The following is an 18,220-nucleotide window of genomic DNA, read 5'->3' as shown; positions in this document are numbered from 1 at the left end:
GTCAGTGCAGGGCCAGCATACATTACACCACCAGCGCCTATATGCCCACTAAATCACAGCACTTAGAACCAATGGGCTGGGCAGAGAGACAGAGTGGGTGGAGAGCAAGACGAGATACTATAGATAACAACCATGAGTGTTAATTTGTGCTGTGGGAAGTTTCAAAATGGACCCGTATAACGGGTCCATTTTTAAACTTCCCACAGATAAATTAGCAGATAAATTAACACTCAGCTTTGTAGACAGATCGATTGATGGAGTGGGAGTGCAAAGAGAGCGAGGCAGAGCGAGAAAAAGAAAATAGCGCGCATCCATAAACCGCATCGGGGTCATGATGCATGATATGTGGCTTCGGCAGCGGCTTCTCAGTTATTGGGAGGCCCTCGCATTTCACACGAGCGTCACCCGTTGACTCCGCGATCGCCTCTTTGAAAGAGTACGGGGTGAAAGAATAACACATCTTAAGCACCCCCCGCTGTTTATGAGACTTTTTAAAAGCTGCCAAGTGCTGTGTATGTCTTCCCCAGTCTTGTGAATAAATGCCTTGTGATTATGAGATCAAATAGCTCCAGTGAATTAGCGATTCCTCTGATCGCACCCCGTAGCGGGGGCCCATGAAACGCCCACATGGTGTGCTGTGTTTCAAACTGTGGTATGAAGTGAACGCCAAGGAAAAACAAAAACAAAAACCTGACTGTACCAATCATCCTCGGCTTTGCTCTCCCGAGGATCCACAGCATTAAAAATACCGATCCGGAATAATAGAACGACGCACTATGTGCTGGAATTATACACCGCACACCTTTTTCCCCATCGCGAGTGGGCGGGCAAACGCCTCGTTCAATAACGCACAATTTGCAGGAATCGACTCGTATCGTAATGACATTTGAAGTCCAATAAAAGGGAGATGTGTTTGTGGGCGATCAGCATTATTGGGTTTTCATTTGCCGTTACGTCTTACGGCGCGATAAACACGGTGATTTAGAGAGATAGGCGCATCATAAAGCGTGGCGGGGTGGAATGGGTTGCCGATATACAGGCTTCTACCCTGATAAAGCCTCCAACACTGACTTATGCACGCTGGTATGTTTTGGTAATCAGAAGCCCGCTAGGCCAGTGGTTCTCAAACAGTTTCATGCCAAGGACACACAAATTGATATATATTGAGCCTATTTGGAAAGGATTTGCAGCCAGGGACCCCCATAAGAGAAGAGTCGTTAGACTAGATTTAGTACAGAAGGTGGGGATGGAGAAACCTATGAACTGAATAGTTATTCTTATACATTCTCTCATTGGATTACCTTTTAGCTGTTGAAATTATATAATCCCTGTCAACCTGCGAAAGTCATAGGAAAATGCTTTCAAACTTTGCGAAGATCCCTGATCTACAAGCGCACAATGTGTCGCATCTCGATATATTGTGAGCTTGTAGATCGCTATTTTTGGAAACCCAAGCATCTCGATATGCTGTGAGCTTGTAGATCGCTATTTTTTTAAGCCCAAGCATCTCGATATGTTGTGAGCTTGTAGATCGCTATTATTGGAAGCCCAATCATCTCGATATGTTGTGAGTTTGTAGATCTGCTATTTTGAAAAGACTTGTATACATTTGAAAACTTGTGAAACGGGACCCTCTGCATAATGAGTACTTTCTACTTTTGGTACGTTAAGTACATTTTGATACCAATACTTTTGTACTTTTAATGAAGTACATTTTTTATTCCGGACTTTTACCTGTAACAGAGTATTTCTACATTGCAGTGTTGATACTTCTACTTAAGTAAAACATTTATACTTTTTCCACCACTGCTGGGAGAGAAGAAAGGCGGGAGAGAGAGAGAGAGAGAGAGGTGCAGTGGGCGAGGGAGGGTGCGTGGTACATGAAGCAGATGAGTACAGAGGGAGTCACTTCAGTACGATATGAAAATCCACTTACAGACTCTTGAAGCTTACTTGAGATGGCTAATCCCACCCCGATGAACTTTATTGCATTTTCATGCATTTTTAAAGCGCGGATTGATTCGAAAAGTCTCGCCCCAAAATAGCCCCCGGAGGAAAGATTGATTTATACAAACACAAAATTCAAAGAGCCGTGACTTATTAACTGCACACCGGGTGCTTAGCCAACATCGACTCAATTATTATTCGAGTAACGTTCAAACGGCTACGGACGGAAATGTAAACAAACGCGAAATCTAACGACATTTACGGGGGGAAGTGATGTATGTTTATGCAACGAAAGCTGTGGGCCCAAACCCTGTGAAAAAGACAATGACATGTATTGATGCCGGTATATGGTCCTTAACCTCTTAAGCCCTACAAACCTCGTCGTAACAACGAAAATAGCCAATTAGATCGGCTATTTTCTATGCCACCGCATTTATTGTTTCGTATCAGTACAACGTCAAACACATGCAGCAGCAGCAGCAAGGTTCTGTACGTCTTGTTCTCTGAGACGAGGAGAGAATTACCATTCAGTTCTCGTCCGTCATTTACAATCAATACCAATTACAGTGGAGGGGGGAGGGGGGAGGGGGGGGTTCTGCCATTTCCTTGGCAACTGTTCAGACATCGCCGTCGCTGATCCATGGAGTAACTGAGGGAGGAACGATGCCTTATTAATCCATCAAGACCGGGGAACGCATCTGTGTCATTTTTAAGATTTCTTTGGCTATTCAAAAATAGCAGATCTACAAGCTCATAGCTCATGAGCTTGTAGATCTGCTATTTTTCAAAAAAATCGTGAAAGATGTGTGCAAATCTTTGAATCTTTTTTTTAAGCAAACATTTTTAACTCAAATCTTTGCTTCTGGGGATTCTACTAATGTAAAAAAAACGTTTGTTGCTATAATATCAGTGGTTCTCAAAAAAAAATCATGTCAAGGACCCCCAAAACTATATGTATTTGGCCGCGGACCCCCCATCTAAAAATAATTTGTTCCAGGGACCCCCATAAGCAAAGATTTGAAAAATATTCGCTTAAAAAAAAAAACACTGTATTATATTCAAAGATTTGCACAAATGTTCACGATTTTTCAAAAAAAGCAGATCTACAATCTACGAGCTTGTAGATCTGCTAGTTTTGAATGGCCAAATAAATCTTAAAATGACACAGATGCGTTCCCGAATTGAATGGGTTAATGATCTGTCTTTGGTTTGCGCCTATATATATATATATATATATATATATATATATATATATATATATATATATACATATCTCACTCTGTCTATGTGCTGCACAGCTCTCCAGCAACTCAACAGAGATAGACAGGCATTGCTGCTGCCATAGTGAGAGATAAAATGGGGAAAATGCATGTTTTTTTCAGCTCACTCTCCAACTGCTTCAACAACCACATTTGCACCTGCAGAACACAGTGCTTTATTTATTTATTTATTTATTTATTTGTGTGTGCACACAATGGTTATGTTAATGTAGTATTGTATAAAGAACCCTCCAGTGCTTTGGTTCGGTTTGGAGATTGCACTGCAGAATCCTCTCTGTTTTAATTGAACTCAGAGAGTGTAAAGAATGGACACTTACAGTCCATTTTTATACTCTCTGAGTTAACCCGTTCAATCCGGGAACGCATCTGTGTCAATTTTAGATGTCTTTGGGCTATTAAAAAATAGCAGATATACAAGCTCATGGACGTGGCACCGAGTGCCACGCTGTGAGCTTGTAGATCTGCTATTATTTTTTTAATCATGAAAATGTGTGCAAATCTCTGAATATATATGTTTTTTCAAGCGAACATTTTTAACTAAAATCTTTGCTTCTGGGGGCCCCTGATTCTACAAATGTCTTCTAAATCCTAACAGTTTTTAGAAAAAACATGTGTTGCTATATCAGTGGTGCTCAAACTTTTTCATGTTTTTGGCCGCCGACCCCCATCAAAATATGTTGTTCCAGGGACCCCCAGAAGCAAAGATTTGAGTTAAAAATGCTCTTTCAAAAAATGCAAAGATTTGCACAAATCTTCAAGATTTTTCTAAAATAGCAGATATACAAGCTCATGCCGCTATGAGCTTGTTTATCTGCTATTTTTTGAATAGCCCAAAGTATAAAATAATGGTTATGGCAAAAAAAAATCTAAACGCAGTATACGTTCCCGGAATGAATGGGTTAATTTAACTGGGGAGCGGGGGGGGGGGGGGTAGAAGAGGAGAGAGGAGAGGAAAGAGGAGAGGAGAGGTTGAGGGAAGGAGCAACCCAGGGTGTGGTGGTGGTGGTGGTGATGGGCACCGGTCCATTTCTATACTCATGGTGCTGCGTGGTGCGCAGTGGGACCCGTCTGTTTGGGGTCTTCTGGTTCCAAAGCTCAGCATGGGCCCCCCAGCATCTACTGTCTGGCTCCCAGCAGGCCGCTGATGGTATAATGGGACTGTGCCGTAGGACAGATAGTCAGTGCAAGAGGCCTAGTATGAGATAATACTGTTTATGCCCATCGTTTACAGTTCTTTTGAACGTTATTGTTATGGCAAGACATTTAGAATTGAAGTGCAGTGGTGGGAAAAGTACTCAAATGTTTTACTTAAGTAAAAGTATCAATACTGCAATGTGGAAGTCGTCCGTTACAAGTAAGAGTCCGGAATTCAAAATGTACTTGAGTAAAAGTACAAAAGGATTGGCATCAAAATGTACTACAAGCTCACTGTATGTGACGCGTTGTGAGCTTGTAGATCGGCTATTTTCAAAAAGCCTAGGTATGAAATAGGGCTAAAGTGGTTAATGTATGTTTTATAATATAATAATTAATGTCTGCAAAGTAACTAGTAACTAAAGTTTTCAAATGATTGTAGTGGATTAAAAGTACAATATTTGCCTCTGAGATGTAGTGGAGTAGAAGTAAAAGTACTGAAAATTGGAAAAACTCCAGTTAAGTAAAAAATACTTCAAAAAGTACAGTACGGTAAATGTACTTAGTTACTTTAAACCACTGACTGTATACCCCATCGTTTCCAGTTCTTTTGAACGTTATTGTTATGGCCAGACATTTAGAATTGAAGTGTGACATGGCATTATGTGTTTTTTTTCCGTGGCGATCCGTCTTACTGTATGAGAAGGACTCCTCTAAGCTCTGCATGTTGTCCCATTTTGTATCCCTCAGTAACATTTATCTTATTTCACAGATAGGATCAGTGTTTCTTGTTTTTCTTTTTTTTAATGCAGTATACCTGACTTCTTTGCTTGGTAATGTGCTCTCTGAACCAGAGTTGCTTAGAAAGTCCTTAGAAAGAAAAAGTGCACTGCGGACTAGTGATTTATCTCTAATTAAGGAATTGTAATCGCGTCCAAGAGATCTGCAAGTGAACGCCTGTGATAAATTACAGTCCAGGGTTGAAGTGAATAAATTGCAGCCACCGTTATAACCAGCACCCCTATTGTACAGCTGTCACAGTATAGCTAAACAGAGGCAATGTGACCCCATGGGTTTTTGTGTGAGAACGTCCCACCTGTGAGCAGGCATCTGAAAAGGCAGCTGTTAGCCGGGCCGTCTTCAAAGGCTAAGCTAAAGTGAATCTAGGCGGAATGATTGGGGATTCGGGCACTGAAGCCCGCTCACAGAGGTCCTTGTCTTAAACCTTAATGTATACGCTGCCAGGGCCTGCCTTTCTTTTACTCTTAAAGGACACAGGCTAACAGCTGTGACGGTTTCATTGCTGATCAAGACCGGATAGAATCACAATCAGTGGTGGAAAAAGTACTCAAATGTTTCACTTAAGTAAAAGTGTCAATACTGCAATGTAGAAATACTCTGTTGAAAGTAAATGTCCGGAATCCACAAATTACTTGAGTAAAAGTACAAAAGTATTGGTATCAAAATGTACTTTAAGTACCAAAAGTAAAAGTATTCAAATGTTTGAAAGTCGCAGATCTAGAGGCTCACAACGCTTCAGCTTGTAGATCTGCTATTTTCAAATTCATCCTAAGTTTACAATAGGGCTAAAGTGGTTAATGCAGCTGTCGATTATTGCCATAGCGATTATTATCGAACGTTTTTGATTAATTGTATAATTGAAAATAGCCGATTTACAAGCTCACAGAGTGCCGTATCGTACCGCGCCACGTCGTGAGCTTGTAGATCGGCTATTTTCACTACATTTGCGATTTTTTTGACATTTAAAAAGAAAACCTGTTGGCCGATAATGACATGCCCAAAACATTGGTAGATTATTAATTGATTATTTGATTGCATATTTTATATTTTACTTTGGTGCCTTTGATGCCAATACTTTTGTACTTTTAGTCAAGATGAATACAGGCCTTTTACTTGTAATAGAGTACTTTACTTAAGTAAAATACCTGAGTACTTCTTCCACCGCTGGTCCTCTGAGGCTCTGACAGCTCCCAAGGTCCCACATCCCCACAGGTGGATATAGATGTCACCGAAAACCAGGACCTACATCTGACAGGCAGCCCCACGGGACGACAAACACTAACACTATGGTGCCCTTAGTCTGGAATTAGTAACTGGTTCTTGTCCTGGGAGAAGATTGTATGAAGGAAATTAATTAATGGCACTGTCTGTTTGGGGCCAACTATATGAATATAGACACGTTGGAAATGAGGCTAATTGTATGTTTATTATTCAAAGCAAAGAATTATGCAAAACAGAAATAACAACAAATCCCCCCCCCCCCCCAACTCCTGTAGGGTTCACATTGAAGGAAGCACTTTTGGCAGCTTTCTGTCATTTTGGGGTTTGCCTGAATCCATCATCAGTTCATTCTAAAGTTCTAGACACCACCCACCATCTTCTCCTGTTTATATATTATATACTGTGTGTATATATATATATATTATTATTATGGGAAGGAAGTGACAGTATACATGAAACACTCCTCTGGGAGAAAAGGATGGCTCAATCACATGAGTGATACACAACTCCAGGTGAAAAGGGCAGGGGGGGGGGTACTGCCCTTTTCACCTGGAGTTGTGTATCTCTCCCTCTCTCTCTCTCTCTCTCTCTCTCTCTCTCTCTCTCTCTCTCCCTCTCTCTCTCTCTCTCTCTCTCTCTCTCTCTCTCTCTCTCTCTCTCTCTCTCTCTCTCTCTCTCTCTCTCTCTCTCTTCTCTCTCTCTCTCTCTCTCTCTCTCTCCATCTATCTCTCCCCTCTCCTTTTCTCTCCATATCTCTCTGTCTGTCTCTCGATCTATCTTTCTCTCTCCCTCTCTGCTTCTCTCTCCCTTTCTCCCTCCTTCCCTCTTTATCTCCCTCCCTCACTCCTTCCCTCTCTATCTCCCTATCTCTGTCTGTCGATCTATCTTTCTCTCCCTCCCTCCCTTTCGCTCTATCTCGCTTCTTCCCTCTCTTTGTCTCACTCCTCTATTGTTCTCTCCTTCTCTCTCCTTCTCTCTCTCTCTCTCTCTCTCTCTCTCTCTCTCTCTCTCTCTCTCTCTCTCTCTCTCTCTCTCTCTCTCTCTCTCTCTCTCTCTGTGTGTGTCTCGCTCTCTCTGTGTGTGTGTGTGTGTGTCGCTCTCTCTCCCCAGTCTATATCCCGTCTCTCCTCTTCTGTTTTTTTGGCACGAACAGAATCCTTGTTTAAGTCTGTGTGATAAATGTGCTACAGGTACATCCTGTACCGCTGAGCCTTGGTCTGGTCCACCTAGAGGAGGCCTGGGGCCCGGGTCCGAGTAATGAGCACCATGAGGCAGCATCTCTACATCCGTACCACCGCCTTGTGACAGCTTTTCTGAGAAAAGTTCTCCTGGAGTAGTTGTTGAGTTGACGCAGTCCATTGCTTGCTGCAGTCAGTGGTGGAACTAACTAACTACATGAGTATATTTTTGGGGCTTTTCTGCCTGATAGTTCACAGTAGAGTGAGACAGGAAACGGAGAGAGAGAGAGACAGGCAGTGATAGCAAAGGTTGTCGGGCTCGGGTATCGAACCTGCGACTCGCTGTCAGCGAGTTGAGGTACCTGGACTTTCCATATTTAAATGATTTATATTTCTACTCCACTACATCTCAGAGGCTAATATTGTACTTTTTGTTCCACTACAATTATTTGAAAACTTTAGTTACTCGTTAGTTTGTATATTTAGATTATTATTACAAAACATGCATTAACCACTTAAGTCCTATTTTATGACATTCTGCATAATAACTAACCTCACTTCCTGAAATCAAATGCAAATGAGATTTCCGGAGGGAGGGGGGTTTACCAGGCTACATAATAACTACTTTACGGTATACTTTAAATATATGTAAAAAAAAATAATACCCCTTGTAAACAGGATATTTCTACATTGTGCTATTCCTACTTTTACTTCTCCCTCTTCCACCACTGAGTAGAGCTGCAGTAGGTTAGTTTGCTCTCTGCAGTTATTTATCAGCCTCCTGCACCAGCAGCGCCACGGGCCTCAATCAAGAACTTAGTTGTTTTTATTATTTAGTAGGGGGAAAATAGGCTAACTCCAGAAAGTGGTGTGAGTGTGGTGGGGGGGTGGGGGGGTTGTTTCAGGGTGATCAAACCGCCGCTTGTTTCTGCAGTCATTTGCCTCGCCTCTCGTTAGTGTTAAATCTGGATCATTAGGTTTCATTTCAGGCTATAACAAAGGCTTCCATACACAACACGGTCGATGGTGCTTTGTAGGGACTTTAGCGAAGGCTGAGGAGAACGTGGAGGGGAACGGGGGGGGGGGGGCTGTTTGTTTAGGGCTTGATTTATACCAGTGTTTTTTTTGTTTTTTGTTTATCCCACGATTTTGTAACCCATTTTTCACCCAGTGCTAATTGCCTAAGCCTGTAATCCTGGGCGCTAGTCTCCCTCTGCCAGCCTGGGGAGAGCCCCGAAGTGAGCTCATGCTCACTTCAACGCATGAGGAGCGAGCAGGCCGCTTCTTATCACCTGACAGTGGGGGGGTTTCCCCGGTAGGACGTATAGCGTGTGGAAGGAACACGTTATTCCAACCAGTTCCTTTCCCCTCCATCAGAGTCACAGACCTGTAAGGATCCATTTGGACCCCTGGTGGTCCCCGCCGGGCCCTATACGCTGAGAAACTGTGCTTTATATCTTGTTGCACACCGGTGTCAAGGACCAAAAATAACAGATCGACAAGCTCACGACGTGTCACAGATCTGCCATTGTTTTGGGTGGGTGACATAAATGAGGCTTAACCGTGTGAATAATCAGAATAGTCAGTAATGAGGGGGAGCGGTGTCACTGTGTCACTCGACCGTGACACAGTGTGTGAGAGAGAGAGAGACAAGTCAGAGGAGGCAGAGATTGATCGATGGAGTAATTGTTCATCATCTTCATTCACTGCACACCAGTGGAAAAAAAGTACTACTTTACTTAAGTAAAAGTATCAATACTGCAATGTAGAAATACTCTTGTTTACAATTAAAAGTCCAGAATTCAAAATATACTTGAGTAAAAGTACAAAAGTATTGGTATCAGAATGTACTTAAAGTACCGAAAGTAGAAAGTACTCATTATGCAGAATGTCCCATTTCACAAACTTTACAAATGCATAAAAATATTTTGAAAATAGCAGATCTACAAGCTGACAATGTGTCGCATTGTGAACTTGTAGATCTGCTATTTTCAAATGGCTGAAATGTATATACTGTATACTGTGCAGTGGTTTTGTAATAATAATCAACATCTACAAAGTAGCCTACAACATCTACAAAGTTGCTACTTTACACCACTGCTACACACATCAAGTACCCATACGCACATTGGTGGAAAGTAACTAAGTACATGAACTCAAGTATTGTACTTAAGTACAACTTTGAGGTACTTTTATTTTACTTGAATATTTCCACGTTTTGATATTGTCTACTGCACTACATCTCAGAGTCAAATATTGTACTTTTAATCCACTACAATTATTTGAAAACTTTAGTTACTAGTTACTATGCAGAGTTAGATTATTATTACAAAACATACATCAACCACTTTGGCTAGCTTTTGTAAATCAGCTCATTTAAAAAAAAAGTTTTATAGATTTTAAAACATGTAAGTAATTTTACTTTGGTACTTAATTTGGCACTTTATAATCGTATATTTTGAAGCCAATACTTTTGTACTTTTACTCAATAAAAAAAAGTAAAAACTTCAATACAGACTGTCTACTACTTCTATAGAGTATTTCTATATTGTAGAATTGCTACTTTTAAGTAAGTTACAAAAGAATATTCCGCCAGTGGCAAGATTTGGTCTGATAACTTTACCTCTACCAAAGTCCAATTATAATATAATCTATAATACAAATAATAAAAAAAATAATACATTAACCACAAAAACACACATTAACCACTTCATCCCTGTATACATTTTGGCCGTTTGAAAATAGCCGATCGACAAACTCACAATGTGTAGCGATGCGACGCATTGTGAGCTTGTAGATCTGCTATTTTCTAAAGATTTGTATACATTTGAAAGCTTGTGAAATGGGACATTCTGCATCATGAGTACTTTCTACTTTTGGTACTTTAAGTACATTTTGACACCAATACTTTTGAAGTTTTACTCAAGTCAATGTTGAATTCTGGACATTTACTTGTAACAGAGTATTTCACCTCTGGGGTTGATTGAGTACTTTTACTTTCAATAAATCTTCTAGTGTATGATCTGCTGAATGCTGACTGTTACAAACACACGTCTGACTCACTTTACTCTCATCATCTTTAATAATATCAAATACATCAGCAGACATCATCACTGTCACCATTATACCAATATAATTACAAACTGATCGTTTATACTGTAGTTATACACTTGACTACACAATAAAAGTATGTTATCAGGAATAATTGTATCTGTCTGTTTAACTATCATAAAGCATGAGCTGTCTGTCTGTCTATAATACCAAAGTCATTCGAAACTGAATGATACATGAATTAATAATCACTGCAACTGATTTAAAATATGAATTAATGACCTGCCATAAAATATCAGCCCTTAATCAATACCAGATCAATATATTCTGTAGGTTTTTTATTGGACGCCAGACGTTCTAAGAGTGGTTTTCCACAGTGACACAGATTTTCCCTGGTAACATCTTCAGAGACGGACCATCACAATCACCACTATTAATGTGTGGAAACAGTCTCTCAGTGAAAGTGCGTCTGAAGGTGTGTAGGTGTGTGTTAGAATCAGGATTAGAGAAGGACAGCTGTCCTCTGTCCCAGTCCAGCTGAACTCTGATCCTTCGGAATTTCTGTTTCACTATGAAAGCAGTACTAACCCCTGGTGAGAATGCATCGTATTTACCCTCATAGAACCGTATTAACCAGTGCCCTCTCCCTGTGCCTCCCTTCCTATGGAAAGACTCCACACACACACCTAATGCCCAGTCTTTATTGTCTCCAACCTCAACATCCCAGCTGTGAGACCCTGAGTTAAAGCCCTCAGAACCCAGGACATGGAAGTACCAGTCAAACCTCTCTGGGTTGTTAGGAAGCTGCTGCTTCTCTTCTACACATCTCACACTGGTCAGATCATCAGACAGCATGAGCAATGGACTAGCAGTGTTGGGGTCCAGGATGACAGGAGTGTAGGAGACAATGTCCTTCATCTTGTCCCAGACTCTGAAGGTCAGGTTCTTCAGGTGTTTGGCCTCGTCTATCAGCGCTCCTGAGACCAGCGGTGGGTCCTGCAGGGTGAGCTGGACTCCCTCCATCGTGGTCTTGTAGTTCCGGAGGAATGAGACGTGGTCGTCGGCTCTCAGCTGGTCCTCAGCAGCTTGGATTGCATTGGAGAGGGTTTCCATTTCTCTGCTCAGACCCTCAATCCTCTCCTTCATCTCCTGACTCTTCTGAGCCTCTTCCTCCCGCAGAGCGGCGATCCTGGCCTCCTCTTCCTCCTGTAGGAACCGACGAAGATTCTGAAACTGTTCCTTAATCTGCGTCTCTGTGTTCCTGGCCTGAACCTTGATGTGATTTTCTGTTTTGTCGTAATCTGTTTTAACTCCATCAAAGACCTTCAGTTTCTCCTTTAAAGGCTTCAGTGATTCCTGGACCTTCTGTTTGCAACGTCCAGACGCTTCGTCAATGGGTAAGAATTTGTGTCCGGCGTGTTTCTCTGAATCGCGACACACGAGACACACCAGCTTTTGGTCGTCCAGACAGAAGAGCTTGAGCTTCTCACCGTGTGCGGTGCAGAGGACCTCAGAGCTCACCGACGAGGAGCTCCGGCCTTTCTCCTCCAAGAGGTTCTCACACAGGTTCTGCAGCGCAAAGTTTGTGAGAAAGTCCTTGGAGGATCTTCTCTGACAAACAGGACATTCTTTCATTGGTCTTTCCTTCCACCATTCCTGCAGACAGTCTTTGCAGAAGCTGTGGCCACAGGACAGCACAACGGGATGTTTATAGATGTCATGACACACGGGACAGGCCAGCTGCTCTTCCTGAACAGTCAAACGTGAAGCCATTTTGTCTGCCGGTCACACCAGAGGAATACTAGAAGACCAAACAACAACAATAACATTATGAATATCAATAGTATTAGTAGTTATAGTACTACTACTAGTAGTAGTAGTAGTAGCAGTAGTAGTAGTAGTAGTAATGTTTGTACTAGCGGTTGTAATATTCATAGTAACAGTAATAGTTTTAGCACTTTTTTATAATCTTCGTGTTCTTACCTCATTGGAGATTGTATCAGATAACAGTCTGTTGGTCTGCCAGGTTGTTCAAATGATTCGTCCGTCTATTCATTTATTGATTGATAAATGCCTTTCGGTATTTTTTTCGTGTCGCAGCCGCAGTCTCTGCTGACTGACGAGTGAATCTCAGTCTGAGAAAATGGCTGAGACGACTATAGAAGGAAATGGACTTTGATTTACTTTCTTCTGATAACAGGAATGTTATCAGAACACGCACACGCACACACACGCACACGCGCACACACACACACACACACACACACACACACACACACACACACACACACACACACACACACACACACACACACACACACACACACACACACACACACACACACACACACACACACATACATACACACCCAGTATGTTATCATAAGTCAATGAATCAAAGTTCATTTTCTTGCATATGACTGCTTGTACTGTTGCTCCCAGGCAGAAATAAATGTTGTTCATTTTTTTTGCGCCTTATAAGAGCATTAGTACTCAATGGATACTCCCTGAATAATAACTGTTTCAAATACACCTCTAGAAGATGTCGTTCGGGGACCCCCAGGGGTCCTTGAAGGCGTTCCAGCGGGTCCCCAGCAAAATGTGTTAATAAACTCTAACTAGAAATATATTTGGTTTAAAAAATAAACAGGCCAAAACACCTGTTTATCTATCATAATTTAATTATTGGTTAACTGTGGCTGAGTATTAACCATTTGATATTTGTTTTTAAATCTCTGGGACCCCAGTCTAAGAACATTTTATTGTTAGACATTATTTGTTCCAAAATGGTCATTGTGCCATGGTTATTATGAAGAGGGCTGTATTTTATAGGACGGTCACATTATGGAATATAGTCTTCCATATGATGTTCATTACATGAAAGCAAAGGCTTATTTTAAAAGTAAAGTTCAACTTTAAATACGCTCATTCATACATAAACGTTTTTGCCTGCAGGCTAACTTGAGTATTTGCAGATCTTGCTATATTGTTTTATCTAGTTCTGAATCAGTTTTACCTCTTGTTTTCTTTATTTTTCTGTTGTGATTTTTAGTTTATTCTATTTGTGTATGCTATATCATAGGATACATTTTTATTTATTTATTATTAAATTATATTAGACTTTATTTATTAGATGTTATGTTTAAAAGTAAAACACATGGTGTATATACATGTTTCTCGCAGAAACGTCAAGGATAAAACACAATAAATTCAGTGACTTATTTCCATTGTGGTCCTTGGTCTTGGACAGACTTTTGCGTATTCTGTTGTTACTGTATGTAATGTATATTAGTGTCTTGGGCCCCAGGAAGACTAGCGGGCATTTAAACGGTAGCAAATGGGGATCCTTGAAAATAAACAAATAATAAACATGATGATGATGTTCAAAACACGATGCGTTTTGTTGCGATGCGTTGCGAGCTTGTAGATCGGCTATTTTAATTTTTTTTGTGCGACACCCTTGTATGATGAAGTAGGCCATTAATCTACGAAAAAACAAAAATAAATAAATATGGAGATACAAGGTTTCTGCCCGACAGGGACAACATAGTACTTTTTAATGGGTCATGCATGATTAATGATTCCTGAAGTTCTTTATTCTTTGGGAAACTTTAATTACTCTGCAGACAAACAAAAACAAATCAACTTGTCTTAATAAATATTTAATTCAGCAAATAGTTGTTTTGCCAGGCTTTAGAGCTTTGGCTCGCCGCACACACAAACACAGATTTGCAAAAGCTGTGGCCCGGGGGTGCATTGTGTTTTCGTTTGTCTGTTTGTCCGTCCGTACGTGTGTATGTCCCAACCCTCGTGAACGCGATATCTCAGGACACTGTGGGGAAAGCTTTCGCTGGAAAATAGCAGATCGACAAACTCACAACGCGCCGCACTGCGACGCGTTGTGAGCTTGTCGATCGGCTATTTTCCGTGAAAGCTTTCCCCACAACAACAGAAAACAGAAAAGACATTCGCATAGAGCCCTGAGCCGGGACTCCGCCCAACCATATGGGGTTTAAGTGGTTCGAATTTTGCTCCCAATGGTACAATTGGTGTAGTGGCACAAACGTGGCGCAAAGCTCCGTGAGGCTGAGGGGTTGCGTTGGCCAATCAGGGAAGCCCGGGACAGACACACAGACACACGTTTGTTGGAATGTATACAAATAATATGTAACGTTTTCAAATAATTGTAGCGGAGTAAAAGTACAATATTTGCCTCTGAGATGTAGTGTAGATGTAGAAAAAATTAGAAATACTCCAGTAAAGTAAAAGTACCTCAAAATTGTACTTAAGTACAGTACTTGAGTAAATGTACTTAGTTACTTTACGCCACTGGCTGTCAGGCTGCATTAGAGCTTATGTGGTATGCGCCTGAACTGCTAAGCCGGTATTTCTAAATGAGTTGTTTTTTCCACCATCAATAAATTGCTGAGCCGTTTTAATTAGGGTTTAATCAATTAAGTGTCGAGTGTTTCTTTCCTGTGTGTTTCCATCGTGTGTATTCGGAACATTTCAGACACTTTGTCAAATCAAGTCAAGTCAAACTATTCAATGATCAATTATATTCAATCTTGTATAGTACCTGTGCGACAGCAGTCATTACCTATTGTATTTCCTCATTCTCATCGCCTTTCCTTTTTTTTTACTCTTAACTACAGTGTTTGTGGCTCCCTGCGTAACAAGCTATAAACAATGGTTGGCTGAACATCAGTCCTTCCCTCCATGAATGAAGATGAGAAATGGGAGAAAAGCGGAATAGCTGCAGTTGTCAGCTGCTGACACTCACACACACACACACACACACACACACACACACACACACACACGCACACACACACACACACACACGCGCGCGCACACGCACGCACACATATGCACGCACGGCCGCTCAAGCACATTTGTACTACTATATTTGTGAGGACATTCACGTTTTAACCCTATAACCCTAAAGCCGAAAATATCAGATCTGCACAAGCAATGCGTCACACTGCGACACAGTGTGAGCTTGTACATCGGCTATTTTAATTATACTAAAATAATATTAAATTATATACACTTGTGAGTGTATATAATTTACTTACAAGTATAGTAATACAAGTACACACACACACACACACACACACACACACACGCACACACGCACACACACACACACACACACACACACACACACACACACACTCACACACACACACACACACACACACACACACACACACACACACACACACACACACGCATCTTATGGCGCATATAAATAGTATGTGTCCCCTGACAGAACACTAATGCCTTATAAGACTCAATACAAACGCCACACATGTTCATTTATTTTCCTCTATATTACTTCAGAGACATCTTGAGGCATCATAGGAGCGCACACCATCGTTGTGACAGCCAATGTAATGTTTCTTCACAGCCTTATTATCCCATCTTATAAAACACCCTTCAATCTGTCCTGGCAGCCTCTCAGAACCCCCCCGTGGCCACCGAGGACGTGATAGAAGAACCAATTGTATATCTCATTAATCCATTCAATCCGGGAACGCATCTGTGTCAGTTTTAAGATTTCCTTGGCTATTCAAAAATTGCAGATATACTTGTAGATCTGCTATTTTTGAAAAAGCTTGAACATTTGTGCAAATCTGAATATACATTTCTCTAAAGCGAACATTTGTAAAATGTTTTGTTCCAGGGACCTCCAGAAGCAAAGATTTGGGTTATAAATGTTGTTTGAAAAAATATATGTATTCAAAGATTTGCACAACGTTCAAGATTTTTCAAAAATAGCAGATCTACAAGCTCATAGCGCGGCACTCGGTGCCGCGCTATGAGCTTGTATATCTGCTATTTTTAAATAGCCCAAAGTATAAAATAATGGTTATAGCTCAAATCCAAAATGACACATTATGTGTTTCCCCGGATTGAATGGGTTAACACATGTGATCAAATATTAATCACCATGATCAGACATGGCAACCGGCCCTCTGGGGAGTGTTGAGGTTCAATCAAGAGGAAAATGAGAGATGGCTTCGCTCAGGGGAGGATTTTAAAGCTGCCATGTCCCCGTGTGAAGTGACGCTATACGCATGCTAACGTTATGCTAACGTTCTGTCAACGCCTCAGCCGCCACACTGTAAAGTCACCAGAGATGCGGCGATGCAAGCGAATCAGAAAGGGAATAAACATCCATTGATCTCTAGACGGATGCTTTTGTCTTTGACCCACGTCGATGTTTGTATCATCAACCCTATTGGTATGCATGCAATATGGATGGATGCCGCTGAGTCATCAGAAGCGGGTGCCAGATCGCACTTCCGACACCACGTATTTGTGTCAACCCTATTGGTATGCGATATGGATGGTGCATCAGAAGCGGTCTCAGAATCAGAATCAGCGTTATTGTCACATCACAGGTTTTTGTGCAAGTTCTATTTCCATAAAAAATGAAGAAGGGGGGGGGCAAGGGGGAAGAGAGATCAATCAAATGAACAAATTATTTACATATTTACACATACTGCAGTACCTGAGGTCTTGAGCACCGTCGGGCTCAAGACCCTCTTCTGAAAATGAGCCTGCCTTGTAGAGTTCTGAAATTCTACCTGACCCGGCGTTTTTGGGCCGGGCCGGGCCAAAAAATGGATGCTAACTTGTCGGAACAGGCCGAGCCTCAGGTTCCATGAAAAGAAAAAGTGTATATGTATATATTGTTTTTTTATAATTTCAATTTTTTTACCCTCTTTTTTCCTGTTTTTTGGGGGGGTTTTCGGGCCTAACATTATGCATTATGGGTATTGTTCGGTCCAGGCCCTGTTCGGGCCGGCCCAGTTAGGGCCGGGTGTTAATTTTCAGGCCCGTTGAGAACTGTACTGCCTTGGTTGTTATTGTACAGTACAGAACAGAACACGGCTCAATCTTTTAACCAAGGTCTCTCTGGATGTTTTGCTTTGAAACCCTCAGGTGAGTGAACACGCCAAGCAGGACCTCAAGGACGGACTGGCTCTCTACAACACAGACAACAATGTGGGCTTACGAAATGCTTGGAACATCATCCAGGCAGAGGTATGTCTGACACACACACACACACACACACACACACACACACACACACACACACACACACACACACACACACACACACACACACACACACACACACACACACACACACCCTGCCCCACGGCACAGCCCGTCTCAAGGACCACGCATGAATGCATTCATAAGTGAGAGAGAATCCACTTTGCTCGTTCACAGAATCCATTTTGTTGTAATATTGTTTTTGCAATGTTCATGTTAATGCATTCCTTGGCTTCTAGCGGTAGCAGTAATGGGATCTTGAAAGCCCACGTTGCTGTCTGCTCAAATACAGAAGTACGCTTATGTTAGTTAGCTAATTGTTGTAGGCCTACGATCGGCAGTCATAATTACAGTACTTGTCGAGACATAGTTTTTTTTTTGTTCAAGTTTGTTTGTGGTCCCGCTGGAATCATGAGCCCTGTGTGTGTCTGTCTGTTTCCGTTTGCTCTATGTTTGCACTTTGTGTATGTGTGTGTGCGTGTGTGTGTGTGTGCGTGCGTGCGTGCGTGCGTGTGTGTGTGTGTGTGTGTGTGTGTG

The 18,220-nt window shown here is 41.6% G+C and overlaps 2 protein-coding genes across 2 annotated transcripts in view; one reads left to right on the top strand and one right to left on the bottom strand.

The window, feature by feature from the left end:
- The window catches only part of tspan9a (tetraspanin 9a), a 162,201-nt gene that overhangs the window by 123,325 nt on the left and 20,656 nt on the right, over positions 1-18,220 (top strand). Inside the window, exon 4 of the mRNA XM_080438750.1 lies at positions 17,567-17,668. Coding sequence (XP_080294876.1) covers positions 17,567-17,668 — 102 coding nt within the window. The remainder of the gene's footprint in view (positions 1-17,566; positions 17,669-18,220) is intronic.
- LOC308091585 (E3 ubiquitin-protein ligase TRIM35-like) lies at positions 10,970-12,385 on the bottom strand (the record flags this gene model as incomplete). Its single annotated transcript, XM_080437247.1, has 1 exon — positions 10,970-12,385. One exon carries the CDS (start codon positions 12,383-12,385, stop codon positions 10,970-10,972), a length of 1,416 nt encoding a protein of 471 aa, XP_080293373.1.

The sequence above is a fragment of the Gymnoscopelus braueri genome (genome assembly GCF_963280865.1).
Source record: "Gymnoscopelus braueri genome assembly, chromosome: 9".
Classification (NCBI taxonomy): Eukaryota; Metazoa; Chordata; class Actinopteri; order Myctophiformes; family Myctophidae; genus Gymnoscopelus; species Gymnoscopelus braueri.
Note: the sequence above shows the minus strand (reverse complement) of the source record. Positions and strands in the feature narration are given on the sequence as shown.